This window comes from Pristiophorus japonicus, chromosome 3 (assembly GCF_044704955.1).
Source record: "Pristiophorus japonicus isolate sPriJap1 chromosome 3, sPriJap1.hap1, whole genome shotgun sequence".
In the NCBI taxonomy this organism is placed as follows: domain Eukaryota; kingdom Metazoa; phylum Chordata; class Chondrichthyes; family Pristiophoridae; genus Pristiophorus; species Pristiophorus japonicus.
In genome coordinates this window covers 152,969,314-152,984,421 of record NC_091979.1, presented here as the reverse complement: position 1 = coordinate 152,984,421, position 15,108 = coordinate 152,969,314, and the positions used below count along the sequence as shown (strand labels likewise).

The following is a 15,108-nucleotide window of genomic DNA, read 5'->3' as shown; positions in this document are numbered from 1 at the left end:
GTGGTTGTAAAAAGAGCAAAACTGTCAGGCTCACATTCATTTCTGTGTATAACTGACAGCAATTTATGGAATGCGCACAGGCACAGCTAATCATGGAAATCTGACTTTACTGTCAGTGATATGCTGCTCCTCCACAGGGGGTGCTGTTGCAGTCTTCGCTGATGAAATCTGCACAGAATCAGTGATTTGATATGAACTTCAACTTTTAATGCACAATTCCCACTGTAAAAACCATTGAAAACATTAATCCATGTTGAATAAGGTGTAACTGAGCTTTGAACAGCATACTAAATCATAATTACTGCTGAACAACCGCTCTGGCCCTGAAAATTTAATTACTCATTCTGCAGTGTTATTCTCTCCATTCCAAGATATAAATTTCATAGACTATTAGAAACATAGAAAATAGGTGCAGGAGAAGGCCATTCGGCCCTTCAAGCCTGCACCACCATTCAATAAGATCATTGCTGATCATTCCTTCAGTAGCCCGTTCCTGCTTTCTCTCCATACCCCTTGATCCCTTTAGCCGCAAGGGCCATATCTAACTCCCTCTTGAATATATCCAATGAACTGGCATCAACAACTCTCTGCGGCAGGGAATTCCATAGTTTAACAACTCTGAGTGAAGAAGTTCCTCCTCATCTCAGTCCTAAATGGCTTACCCCTTATCCTAAGACTGTGTCCTCTGGTTCTGGACTTCCCCAACATCGGGAACATTCTTCCAGCATCTAACCTGTCCAGTCCCGTCAGAATTTTATATGTTTCTATGAGATCCCCTCTCATCCTTCTAAACTCCAGTGAATACAGGCCCAGTCGATCCAGTCTTTCCTCATATGTCAGTCCTGCCATCCCAGGAATCAGTCTGGTGAACTTTCTCTGCTCTCCCTCAATAGCAAGAATGTCCTTCCTCAGATTAGGAGACCAAAACTGAACACAATATTCCAGGTGGGGCCTCACCAAGGCCCTGTACAACTGCAGTAAGACTTCCCTGCTCCTATACTCAAATTCCCTTGCTATGAAGGCCAACATACCATTTGTCTTCTTCACCGCTTGCTGTACCTGCATGCCAACCTTCAATGACTGATGAATCATGACACCCATGTCTCGCTGCACCTCCCCTTTTCCTAATCTGCCGCCATTCAGATAATATTCTGCCTTTGTGTTTTTGTGGGTTTTAAAATTTAAAAAATTTTTAAGTTTGTTATTTCAGCTTAGACCTTAATCCCATGTGCATGCCCCAATCTTTATTTTGCTCTCTGTAAAATGATTAAAAAGTGAATGATAATCAGTGCTTTTTACTTCCTGGTTTGCTGTCTGAGAATTCCTCAATCCGATATGCTGCTCAGCCTGCTTGATGACTTCACTGTTCCTGGACGCCAGAGATCCCCTATAGATGGCACCAGAATGAAATTGACAACGTAATAGAGGAATTCGAAACCATAGAGCCGCTAAATCTTTGTGGACATCTTTCTTCGAGGTCAGCGGTGAGCGCTGTCCCGTCGCCACTGACCGCAAAATCCAGGCTATTGGCTTTAGCAGTGCTGCCGATGACTGCAATAACTCCAAGTCTCACTGTCACGGCTCATGTGAATAATGGCCATTTGGCCCAGGTACTGGAGGCTGACCAGTTCCTGTCTCAATGAGGAGTCAACACCTTCAGGAGAGAAGCGGAAGGAGAAAGTTGGGAAGAAAAACCCTTTTAAAGAAAAAACTCCCAACCATAAATCTCATTATAAATATTTAAGAGTATATTTTAACATTCAACGGTTACCTTAACTAAATGTGGTCGTACCAGGGTCACAACCGAAGTGTACCGTTCAACTATTGGTGGAAATCCTATTTCTAGTTGAGCTTTAGCATACCCTGAGCGTTTAGATATGACTTCGGATTTCTTGCACCATGGAACAAAATGCTTGTAGTCAGCAACACCAGAGACTACATTGTACATTTCCAGCATGGAAAACCTAAAAGGAAGAAATTAAATTCAGGTTTACCATCAAAACTGATGCACAAAAAATATATGAATGAAATTTACACATTTAAGCTACAAACCCCATTACTCGTCTCTCAGAATACTCTTTTTTCTTGTTTATTAGTGGCCCAGCAAGGTTGAAAAAATGTCTTTGTTGTGTAAGGCAATGTCTTGGTGTCTTGAGTACAGGAGTTCTGTTCATTAAAATGCCACAAGATGACAGATACCTGTTATTGGAAATATTGTGGTTATTAAACATGACAATATAAGGCTGCATTCTGTTGCACAAAAAAAAAGTTGAGTTAGAAACATAGAAATTAGGTGCAGGAGCAGACCATTCGGCCCTTCGAGCTTGCACCACCATTCAATAAGTTCATGGCTGATCATCACCTCGGTACCCATTTCCTGCTTTCTCTCCATATCCCTTGATCCCTTTGGCCGTAAGGGCCATATCTAACTCCCTTTTGAATATATCGAACGAACTGGCCTCAACAACTTTCTGCGGTAGAGAATTCCACAGATTAACCACTCTGAGTGAAGAAGTTTCTCCTCATCTCGGTCCGAAATGGCTTACCCCTTATTCTTAAACTGTGACCCCTGGTTCTGGAACTCCCCAGCAACGGGAACATTCTTCCTGCCTCTAACCTGTCCAATCCCGTCAGAATTTTATATGTTTCTATGAGATCCCCTCTCATTCTTCTAAACTCCAGTGGATACAAGCCCAGTTGATCCAGTCTCTCCTCATATGTCAGTCCTGCCATCCCAGGAATCAATCTGGTAAACCTTCGCTGTACTCCTTCAATAGCAAGAACATCCTTCCTCAGATTAGACAACCAAAACTGAACACAATATTCCAGGTGTGGCCTCACCAAGGCCCTGTACAACTGCAGTAAAACCTCCCTGCTCCTATACTCAAATCCTCTAGCTAGGAAGGCCAACGTGCCATTTGCCTTCTTCACCGACTGCTGTACCTGCATGCCAAACTTCAATGACTGATGTACCATAACACCCAGATCCCGTTGCACCTCCCCTTTTCCTAATCTGTCACCATTCAGATAATTTTCTGCCTTCCTGTTTTTGCCACCAAAGTGGATAACCTCATTTATCCACATTATACTGCATCTGCCATGCATTAGCCCACTCACCTAACCTGTCCAAGTCACCCTGCAGCCTCTTGGCATCCTCCTCACAGCTCACACTGCCACCCAGTTTAGTGTCATCTGCAAACTTGGAGATATTACACTCAATTCCTTCATCTAAATCATTGATGTACATTGTAAATAGCTGGGGTCCCAGCACTGAACCCTGCAGCACCCCACTGGTCACTGCCAGCCATTCTGAAAAGGACCCGTTTATCCCGACTCTGCGCTTCCTGTCTGCCAACCAGTTCTCTATCCATGTCAATACATTACCTCCAATACCATGTGCTTTAATTTTGCACACTAATCTCTTGTGTGGGACCTTGTCAAAAGCCTTTTGAAAGTCCAAATACACCACATCCATTGGTTCTCCCTTGCCACTCTACTAGTTACATCCTCAAAAGATTCTAGAAGATTTGTCAAGCATGATTTCCCTTTCATAAATCCATGCTCACTTGGACCGAACCTGTCACTGCTTTCCAAATGCGCTGCTATTTCATCTTTGATAATTGATTCCAACATTTTCCCCACTACTGACGTCAGGCTAACCTGTTTTCGCTCTCCCTCCTTTTTTAAAAAAAAAAGTGGTGTTACATTAGCTACCCCCCAGTCCATAGGAACTGATCCACAGTCGATAGTCTGTTGGAAAATGATCACCAATGCATCCACTATTTCTAGGGCCATTTCCTTAAGTACTCTGGGATGCAGACTATCAGGCCCCGGGAATTTATCAGCCTTCAATTCCATCAATTTCCCACCCAATAAGGATTTCCTTCAGTTCCTCCTTCTCACTAGACCCTCGGTCCCCTAGTATTTCCGGAATGTTATTTATGTCTTCCTTCGTGAAGACAGAACCAAAGTATTCGTGCAACTGGTCTGCCATTTCTTTGTTCGCCATTATAAATTCACCTGAATCTGACTGCAAAGGACCTATGTTTGCCTTCACTAATCTTTTTCTCTTCACATATCTATAGAAGCTTTTGCAGTCAGTTTTTATGTTCCCGGCAAACTTCTCCTCATACTCTATTTCCCCCCTCCTAATTAGACTCTTTGTCCTCCTCTGCTGAATTCTAAATTTCTCCCAGTCCTCAGGTTTGCTGCTTTTTCTGGCCAATTTATATGCCTCTTCCTTGGATTTAACACTATCCCTAATTTCCCTTGTTAGCCACAGTTGAGCTACCTTCCCCTTTATTTTTACTCAGACAGTGATGTACAATTGTTGAAGTTCATCCATGTAATCAATAAATGTCTACCATTGCCTATCCACTGTCAACCCTTTACGTATCATTTGCCAGTCTATCCTAGCCAATTCACGTCTCATAAGATCAAAGTTACCTTTCCTTAAGTTCAGGACCCTAGTTTCTGAATTAACACGGTCACTCTCCATCTTAATAAAGAATTCTACCACATTGTGGTCACTCTTCCCCAGGGGGCCTCGCACAAGATTGCTAATTAGTCCTCTCATTCCGCAACACCCAGTATAGGATGGCCAGCTCTCTAGTTGATTCTTTGCTATATTGGTCTAGAAAGCCATCCCTAATACACTCCAGGAAATCCTCCTCCACCACATTGCTACCAGCTTGGTTAGCCCAATCTATATGTCGATTAAAATCGCCCATGATAACCGCTGTACCTTTATTGCACGCATCCCTAATTTCTGGTTTGATGCCATTCCCAACCTCACTATTACTGTTTGGTGGTCTGTACACAACTCCCACTAGCGTTTTCTGCCCTTTGGTATTCCACAGCTCTACCCATAGATTCCACATCATCCAAGTTAATGTCCTTTCTTATTATTGCAATAATTTCATCTTTAACCAGCAATGCTACCCCATCTCCTTTTCCTTTCAGTCTATCCTTCCTGAATGTTGAATTCCCAGCCTTGGTCACCCTGGAGCCATGTCTCCTCAATGCCAATTATATCAATTGTTAATAGCTGCCTGCGCAGTTAATTCATCCACCTTATTACGAATACTCCTCGCATTGAGGCACACAGTTTAAGTTACACTGTAACTGGAACAAAAAGTTAACTTGACGCAGTTCAAATTCCTTACTCCACACTCAACCATTTTACCCCATTTCATTCTAGGTCCATTAAGACTCAAGAATAGTTTGAAATTGAACAAAATCTAACCTTGACCATTTCTCTGAAAAGAAACTCAATTTGATTCTATGCAGCCCTTCTTAGATGAATGAATTGTGGACTCCTGTTCAACCCCTTTTCCAATGCCAATGCATCTAACATGATTCAGCTGACAGTGGCATGCTGACAGGACTAAGACATGAATAGGGCACCAGTTGTCTTCAGTGTTCAACAGTTCAGCCAACAGCCAGCTAAAAATGGATCTCTTCACTAAGTTGAATTGACGTGCAGAAAATCTACTGAAGGATAAAAAGGTACAGAGGAAAGTCAGTGTTACCGAGGAGAGATTAAAATGTTAAGCCATTGTATCAAATAGTGTGGCACTAAGCCATAAAGACCAGCAAGGTCCCAAGTTCAATCCCCCTCTCAAAAGGAGGAAGGAAAAATTGAACATTCCTGATTGATACCTATGAAAGCATATTATCCAATGTGGACAAGTTTCAGCTCCTCAGTGATGGCTTCTATTACAAAATAGCTTGCCATGTCTCAGTTCATACTTTGGTAAGGTACAAGCACCCTTTCAACTGTACAGGACATTGGGGGAGGAAGGGAAAGAGGGAGAAGAAAAATTTCAGATGTCAAAATCTCAACACAATCCACTGGCTGGAGACAGAGGAAAATGGCTGTGGTTGTTGGAGCCCCAGGACATCACTGCACAAGGTCCTCAGCCTAACTATCTTTAGCTGTTGCATCAATGACCTTACCCCCCATCATGTCAGAAGTGGGATGTTTGTTGAAGCAGTGTTCAGTTGCATTTGCAACTCCTGAGATAATGGAGCAGTCCGTGCCCACATGCAGCAAGACCTGGGTGACGTTCAGGCTTGACCATTTCTAACAAGCAAGAGTCTAACAACCACCCCATGACATTCAACGGCATTACAATCACCAAATCTCCCAGCATCAACATCCTGGAGGTCACCATTGACCAGAAACTTAACTGGACCAGCCACATAAATACTGCAGCTACAAGAGCAGGTCAAAGGCTGGGTATTCTGCAGCAAGTGACTCACTTTGTGACTCCCCAAAGCTTTTCTACCATCTACAAGGCGTAAGTCAGAAGCACAAGGGAATACTCTCCACTTGCCTGGATGAGTGCAGCTTCAACAACACTCAAGAAGCTTGACGCCATCCAAGACAAAGCAGCCCGCTTGATTGGCACCCCATCCACCACCACTGGTGCACCGTGGCTGCAGTGTATATTATCTACAAGATACACTGTAGCAACTCACCAAGGCTTCTCCGACAGCACCTCCCAAACCCATGACCTCTATCACTTAGGACAAGGGCAGCAGGCACTTCGCAGTTGCTTCATTGTCGCTGGGTCAAAATTCTAGAACTCCCTACTTCACAGCACTATGGGAGTACCTTCACCATGCAGACTGCAGTGGTTCAAAGTGGCAGTTCACAACCACCTTCTCAAGGGCAATTAGGGGTGGGCAATAGTTGGTGGCCTTGCCAGCAACACCCACATACCATGAACACATTTTTTAAAAAGCTCTTAACATTTCAAGGTAGGATCTTACACTTGGAAAAACTTTTGGCTATTCAATCATCTCTTGCAGTCTCATCCTCCATCATCCCATTCCCAGGAACAGCAAACCCAGCATTCAGCGTAGTTGGTTTTACCAGAATATGAGAGTAAAGTAGGCACATCACTCCAAGACTTGAATGTAAAACTAGTGCTTTACTGTATTTAAGATGGTGCTCTAATGGCACAAGCATATGGCACGCTGCTGATCCTGATTGAGGGACAGGAAGGGAGACAGAGGAAAGGAGGCCAGATGCTGCTCAGAGGAGAACAAATCGTGGTTGGCAGGGGGAGGGTGGAGGAGGGGGAGGAGGAGGAGAGGGGAAGTAGTCAAGTCACCATTGACAGTTCTTATTGACCTCCTTTTGGCCAGCTCCGCAACACAATGCAAGTGGTCTGGGTGCAGCCTGACTGCTTCATGCACTGCTCTGCCCTTGCAACTTTTAAACAATATAAAACTGTGGGTTAGAAGAGTTTAATTACTTTTATTTTTTAAAACTGTCAAAACAACTTTTCAAACATTTATACAGACTGTATGACAAGCTCCAATTACAATTAAGACTGAAGGTGGTTCTCAAATCGACCATTTTCCTGAGCAGCAACTACTTAATTAAAAATAAAAACAAGAAAACTTGTAATGAGGTACTCAATACCCTTTACAGTACATCACATGTTCTATCTGGACAAAACCCTAATTCTACAAGTTTATGCTACAAACTATGATGCAAACGTAAAGTGTTAAACCAAAGCAATGTCAATTTTACATTTGTATGCCAAGTAAAACATGCATTAAGGTTTAAGCAAACTTTTGTGTCACTATTGAGTTACCAACTGGTCACATTGCACAACATTGCCACTACATAAAATCAGATATCTCTCACTCTCTGACGTCTATGGTACTTTGTAATACAGGAATACAATCCAGGACAAACAAAAGGAGCTAGTTCTTTAATAGAACAGAAGGGCGCTATTATATGTAAAGCAATGTGATATTATTGGAACTGTACAAGGTAAATAATGTTTTGCAAGTTAAAATTAGACTGAAGTTCCAAGGAGTCATGAAGATTTCAATTTAAGGTGTGGAGAGAATTAAGACAATAAATATAAGCAAATGTAATTTTTCTTCTCTAGTTAAGAGTGACCAAAGCTTGCTAGCAATATTATCCCCAATGCAGATTCTTTTAGGTATCATTGTGAAAAATAGCCAGCATAAGAAAAAACCTCATCGAAAACACATCAGGTTCCATACTCTGCAGACACCCAACTCTACCTCACCACCACCTCTCGACCCCTCCACTGCCTGTATTGTCCAGGCCCGGACAAGCAGAAATTTCTTCCTATTGGGAAGATCAAAGTCTTCAGACCACGCGACAAGCTTTGATCCCTAGCCACCTATTCCATTCTCCTCCCGAGCCGCTGTCTCAGGCTGAACCAGATTGTTAGCAACCTCGGGGTCCTGTGTGACATTGAGCTACCGACACTTCCGTAAACTTAAGTTCATCCAAAACGGAGCTGGCTTTATCCTAACTTGCACCAAGTCCCGTTTACCCATCAATCCTGTGTTCACTGACCTACATTGGCTCCTGGTTCACCAATGCCTCAATTTAAAATGATGATCCCCATGTTCAAATCTCTCACACCTTGTCCCTCCTTATCTCTGACCTCCTCCTGCCCGAGTTCTCTGCATTGCATCAACTCTGGCCCCTTTTGCATCCCTGACTTCCTTCACTCCATCATTGGTGGCTGTACCGTCTTCCTTCTAGGCCCTAAACTGTGGAATTCCCTCCTTAAACCTCTCTCTCTCCTCCTTGGCAATGTTCCTTAAAACTAACCTCATTGATCAACCTGTCCTAATGTTTCCTTCTTTGGCTCTGTCAATTTTTGTCTCATTACATTTCTGTGAAGCACCTTGGGATATTTTATTACATTATATAAATTCAAGTTGTTATTGTTGAAGCTTGTGAATAGTGCTTACTTACACTTTTTTTTTGAGGGTGGGGACAGACAGGATTCTTGGTTTTACTGTAACTTTCAATTCTATGCCACCATTTTTGCAGGCTACTGTCTCAGTCAAAAATTATGTATACCCATGTGTTCATTCACAATTAGTTAAGGACATTCACACAAATATTGATCACAGACTCTCAGGCTGCATGGTGAAATACTGAGTTTATTAATGCTGACCAATTCTACATTTGAATACCAAAGAAAGGTTTTAGCAGTATTACAGATAGTGTTTTTGATGCTCCCAATTTATACCACTACCAAAGAGAAGCAAAAGGTAAAATGTTCAAATATAACTAGCAGCAAGATGCTTTGCTGAAGATACAGACTCCTGCTGATGAGTTCCCATGTATTAAGTTCCTATCTCACCCGAACCATCTGCACACATGACCACAGGAATAGAAGATTACAATGGGGAAGTCACCACATGCTACTATCTGGCACTCCAAGCAATCAGCTCAAAAGCACAGCAACCTGGTTGCCTACCTGCCTCCTGGTATGAGAATAGTGCACAAGATGGGTGTAACCCAAAGGAGATATAGTTATAACTCATAGTACCGATGACCTAATGGATACTGAAGACAGAGTCCAAACATAGAGGAAACTGAATTTAAACAAGTTAATGCTGAATTATCCCCAGTGTTTTTTCCTCTTGTTTGCTCATCAAGGTGAGGAATGTTAGTGCTGGAATATGGAACATTTTCCAATTGAGGCACCTAGCACAGGTCAGGTATAACACAGCCAAGATGCACAGTAAAACTCCACCTACAAAACATTACATATCTGCTCTCTAGAACTTCCTCCTTCAACATCCCCATCCCCCCAATATAATTTTATATTTTGATTTTAATAGCTTTAAATACTTTTTTTTTCTAACTGTGCTTACATCCTGAGCATGCAGAAATCAAGCGCAGGCAGAAATCAAGCGCAGGCAGCGCAAAGAGCATGCGGCAAACCTGTCCCACCCACCCTTTCCCTCAACGACTATCTGTCCCACCTGTGACAGGGACTGTGGTTCTCATATTGGACCTAAGGACTCATTTTCAGAATGGAAGCAAGTTTTCCTCGATTCCGAGGAACTGCCTATGATGATAACCCTCCTCTCCTATTTCATCCCTTGACCATTTCTTCTCTTTCTCCATCCTGTTCAGTGTCCACCACCCTGTAAAGTGCTCTGAAATGTCTTCATTTATCAGAACAGTTATAGAATATTTTTGTTGTAATTTCAGTTCTTTCAAGATAGGGGCACCAATAATGCCATCAGCATGCTGCTTAAAATCAAAGTTGAGCAAAATGGAAGAAAAAAAGCAATGCTTGTAATACAATTTAAATAATACTGCACCTTTACTAAACGCAATCTAAATATCGCAACGGAGGACAGTAGTTTAATGATTCTATCTGCACTCTTAATTTTTTTCCCCACATAATTGCCAGTTCCACATATTATCTAGTACTTATTGCTTAATTCATATAATTGCATCAGGTTGTAGTTCCTCCCCCCACCCTCAATTCTTATAAATGCATCAGTTTGTCATCCCCCACCCCCACCCTCCACCCTCAATTCATATAATTGAATCAGGTTGTAGTTCTGCCCCACCCCAGAAACAATTGCAAGGCTCCGTTCTTCAGCTTGGAAGTCTGGGCATCACCATTGCAGCACTCAGTTATATAAATACATTTAAACCACAAATTCACAAAAGGGACAGAAATACTTCAAAAAAAGAACTTGAGGTAGGAACATTTTTTTAAACAGATATTTCAGGAAGAACGGACCAGGGTGAAAAAAGACACTTCCACAAGATACACATGTCATAGAAGCTTTTAAAGCATCTAAGGCAGCAGTGTAGTTTTAATTTGGGCCCTTGATTGTTAATTACCTTTCTATTCTCGCTTATCAATTTATGATATAAAACATATTGGTTAGCGCTTGGTATTATTGAGATCGGTTTCAAAATTGTGTATTTATAAAATCTTACACCACACAACGAAAGACAATTATTTTACCCATAACAGAACTTAGTCACCCACTTTTACGAAGAAAATAGTGGTCGATTGCTGTTTCCACCCCATTATTTGAATCATTTTAAATAATTTCATTTGTAGTGGACGCTGCTACAAAAACGATCGTTGTTCTATTTAAGCACTGCAATGATGAATATATATATAATTTTAAACAGATCTTTCTAATAGGATCTTGAAACAATAAATGAGCTGATGCGCCAGGGTGTAACCAGATGATTGCCAATTGCGTGAAGCTGACCAATTGCTGCAGTTTAAAAGTCGCGCTCTGACCTCCACCCCCCTCAAATAAATGACAATTGTGGCCCAGTCTTTCAGCTGCAGCTCCTGTTATGCTTCATGGGACTCCCTTCCTTTCCCATGCACCCGGCTGGCCGGAGCGAATATCCGCTCGCAGCCAACGGCCCCGAACTGAAAAAGCCATCCGACCTTTAGAATCAAAAACCGAAAGCGATCCTCAAACTTCCCAAGGTCGGCGGCCCGGGAGAGGGTGGCGTGCTAACGCCGGAAAACGGATAAACGCTGCCAGAAAGGCTACCTTACGGTGTGCTTGACCTGCCTCTCCCGGGCAAAGTAGACGGGAAACTCGAACACATCGCACAGCGCCTTCCTCAGAGGCCTGCCGCTCCTCGCCATTTCCCCCTTTGTGAAGGCCGGCTGTCTGCCCGCCCGCTCCCTGACGTCAAACGGCCGTTCGAACTCGCAGCGCCGCCACCTGACCCAGCCGCCCTCTGGCCCTGCCTTCTCCGCCACAGCCCTGCCGCCCGATTGGCTGGGCCGCCATGTCCTGTGGGGGATGGGGCTGGGTTGCTGAGCTACGCGGGACGTCAATCCAGTGACATCACAATGTTTCCACTGGAAGGTTGTGTAAAGGTTTGTCACGGGATTCGGCGGCGCTGCCAGGGTTCCGATCACCTCGAGACAAACATGCCTTAGACATATATGGTAACTGCTTTTAAAAATACCCTCCAAATATGACCAACATTTATGTTCAATACGCGTTCAGACAGCCGGAATTAAACTATTGCCTTACACATAATATAAAGTTTGGCGGTAAAATGCCCCTATACAATTCCCCAAGAGGAAAAAACAACTGAAAAATATATTTAATAATCAGGAAATGAACTAACATTCTAAACAATTAAAATGCAGCACTTTTATCGAAAGCAATAAAATTGTGAAAATGGCAAGTTGGGAAAACAGATGTGTGTTCAGTTCTGTCGAAGTACGCGAATTGTACGTGCCCCAAATCTACGATTTGCGAAACAAGTCTCGACAGGAAGAGTATAATTGGAACCCAAGATATTTTGTTGGGTTTGTGGTTAGGCTCAAGGATGCTAATAGGAAGCTGTGTTTTACAGATGTTTAAAGGTGTAAAACAGTCCATCGTTTTAGATTACTCCCTGCAATTTATTCTTACCGCTGGCATCACAATTAGAGTATTATTGAATGCTTTCACATCATGTGAGAGTTTAAAAAAATAGGATTCCGTACATACTTTGAAACCACAACACAATGTGCCATGGTCTTTCTCACGCGAGTCCAAAGCAAACCCGATTTCTAGGCGCATCAGTGAGGGAATGCACCTACTTATTCTTCCTTATATTACACCCTGTGTTGGCCCTCAGCAGTCGACATCTACCCTTCATTCAAGAAGTAAAGCTTGTGTCTGCTCCTAACCACTGCCACAACACTCTTGGCTGGCTACCAGGAGACATGCAACAATAGCTAAGGAGAGACTAGTAATTGACTTTCTAAAGCACCATCAGGCTTAGGTGAGTTGTGTAGGTGTCCCTGACATGTTGGACAAATCAATAGTTTGTCATAGAGCACTCAGATGTACGTGACATAATTTATATTATGGGATGACCTGAAAAACAGATATGATCCACTCTCAGGCCAGTTCCAACCACATCGATTTGACAGTCCTTATATATTGACATATTTAAAACATAATGCAGGTTTAATGGTTGTTAAAGGAAATCTCAAATTCCTATCCTTTTAGGCTTATAAATTTAAAAGGGATTTGAAAAGTCAAAAGGTTTGAAAGAATAACTTGTACCATTAACTGGAGTCTTCCACTTCTACAATTCACAAAGCTTACTTGCCTTTACTCAATAAAATCGAATATTCTACTTCTGATTAGTTTCATTTTAGCTACCCACAGTTTCATCTACATTTCCAATTTGTTTCCCCTAATTAAATAACATTCTGAACATCTCATGCATAAATCATTCTCTCATTTGCTATCAGGATAATCAAAATCATAACACATAGAAAGAAACGTTGTCTGATCCAATGTTAATTACCAGCCAAGATTAATTAATATAACATTATAATATCAGTGCCCCATTGTGTTTTATAAATAGTGGCCTTATATACTGCTAATATTATTAAGCAGACCGAGAAAAGGTACTTAGAAATCATTGTGTACAAGAAAGACTTGCATTTATCTAACATCTAAGGGAGTCAAGGGTTATGGGGAGCGCGCAGGGAAGTGGAGATGAGGCCAAGATCAGATCAGCCATGATCTTAGTAAATGGTGGAGCAGGCTCGAGGGGCCAAATGGCCTACTCCTGCTCCTTTTTTTAATGTTCTTATGTTACCTTTCATGACCTCAGGATATCCAAAAGCGCTTTACAGCCGATGAAGTATTTTTGAAGTGTAATCATTGTTGTACTGTTAGGATGTTGTTTTTTAGCTGTCTTATGGCTTTTTCTACCTCGTGCAGTGTTGGGGTCTCACTGAGGTGGTGGCGGTTAGCATGTTGCGGAATGGAATCGAGAACACTCAAGTCAAAGGCAGAGTCTCGATTGGGGAGATCTTCGAAGTGCTCCTTCCAGCGGGCCCTGACTGCCTCGGTGTCCTTGATGAGTGTTTCTCCGTTCTTGTCCAGCAGCGGGGTGGGGCCTTGGGTGTTTGGGCCGTAGGTGGCCTTGACTGTGATGAAGAATCCTCACACATCATGGCTGTCGACCAGCTGCTGTAACTCCTGTGCTTTCTCCATCCACCACTTGTTCTTTACATCCTGGGATTTTTGTTGGACCCTAGCCTTTGGCCGTCTGTCATGCTGCTTTGCTGCTCCAGAGTTGGTTAAGGCTCAGAAATGCCCTGTGCTTGCAATCTATTAGCTCTTGAATCTCTAGATCATTCTCACCAAACCAGTCCTGGTGTTTCCTGGTTGAGTGAACGAGTGTCTATTTGCAGACAATGGTTATGGAGGCCTGAAGGGCAGACCAAGCGCTGTGGGCATTCTGCATCTCGGGGTCATCAAGGCACGCCAGGTTAGCCGTGAGGCGCTGACTGTAAAAGGCTCTCTTAGCTGGGTCCTTAAGTGCCCCGGCATTGACTTTGTTGCGACACTGCTTCTGCTGCCCCCTTCACTTTGGGGCTATGTTGATGTCAATGATGGATCGGATTAAGAGATGGACTGTCCAGTAGTCATCAGCTCCTGTCCTAGCACGGCTGATGCGCAAATCCTTGCTGTCCCTGGCTCGGATGATGACATAGTGGAGCAGGTGCCAGTGTTTGGAGCAAGGGTGTTGCCACCATGCCTTGTATTTGTCCCTCTGGCAGAACAAGGTGTTGGTGATGACAAGTCCATGCTCTAGACATTTTGTCAGGGGTAGGGTACCGCTGGAGTTGGCTTTCCCTACCCCTCTCTGCCAATGACTCCTCCCCAGAGGTCTGTGTCCTTGCCGACCCTCGCGTTGAAGTCGCTGAGGAGGATCAGTTTGTCACTCGTGGGGACACAGCTAAGGGATTTTTCGAGGTTGGAGTAAAAACCCTCTTTGGCCTCAACTGCTGCATCGAGTATTGGTGCGTATGCAATGATGACAGTGGTGCACTGGTTCGGGATAGGGTGAGTCAAAGCGTCATGAGGTGTTCGCTAGCCCCGCAGGGGGAGTCTTTGAGGCGGTCGACCAGCTCGTTTTTGATGGCGAAGCCGACTCCGTGGAGATGGCGTTCTGCCTCTGGTTTACCTTTCCAGAATAAGGTGTAACCTCCACCTACGGGAGCGGATGGAATCCCTGCTGAGGCACTGAAGTATGGCGGAGAGGCACTGCTGCTGCGAATACATGACCTCATCTCTCTCATCTGGAAGGAGGAGAGCATGCCGGGAGATCTTAGAGATGCAGTGATCGTGACCATCTTTAAAAAAGGGGACAAGTCCTTATATATGGCCTTCTTCGACCTTACAAAGACCTTTGACCCTGTCAACCGCGAGGTGTCTATGGAGTGTCCTCCTCCATTTTGGATACCCCCAAAAGTACATCACCATCCTCCACGATGACATGCAGGC

The 15,108-nt window shown here is 43.4% G+C and overlaps 1 protein-coding gene across 2 annotated transcripts in view; it reads right to left on the bottom strand.

The window, feature by feature from the left end:
• Window positions 1-11,545, bottom strand: part of coq10b (coenzyme Q10B) — a 29,053-nt gene extending 17,508 nt beyond the window's left edge. The window contains exons 1-3 of one of the 2 annotated variants that reach the window (XM_070875917.1): window positions 11,344-11,545; window positions 2,053-2,199; window positions 1,772-1,964 (exon numbers count right to left, since the gene is read on the bottom strand). In XM_070875917.1, the coding sequence (XP_070732018.1) occupies window positions 1,772-1,964; window positions 2,053-2,199; window positions 11,344-11,441 (438 nt within the window). In that variant the 5' untranslated portion in view covers window positions 11,442-11,545. The remainder of the gene's footprint in view (window positions 1-1,771; window positions 1,965-2,052; window positions 2,200-11,343) is intronic. The other variant, XM_070875918.1, reaches the window with a different exon arrangement.
• Window positions 11,546-15,108: the final 3,563 nt, after the last annotated feature.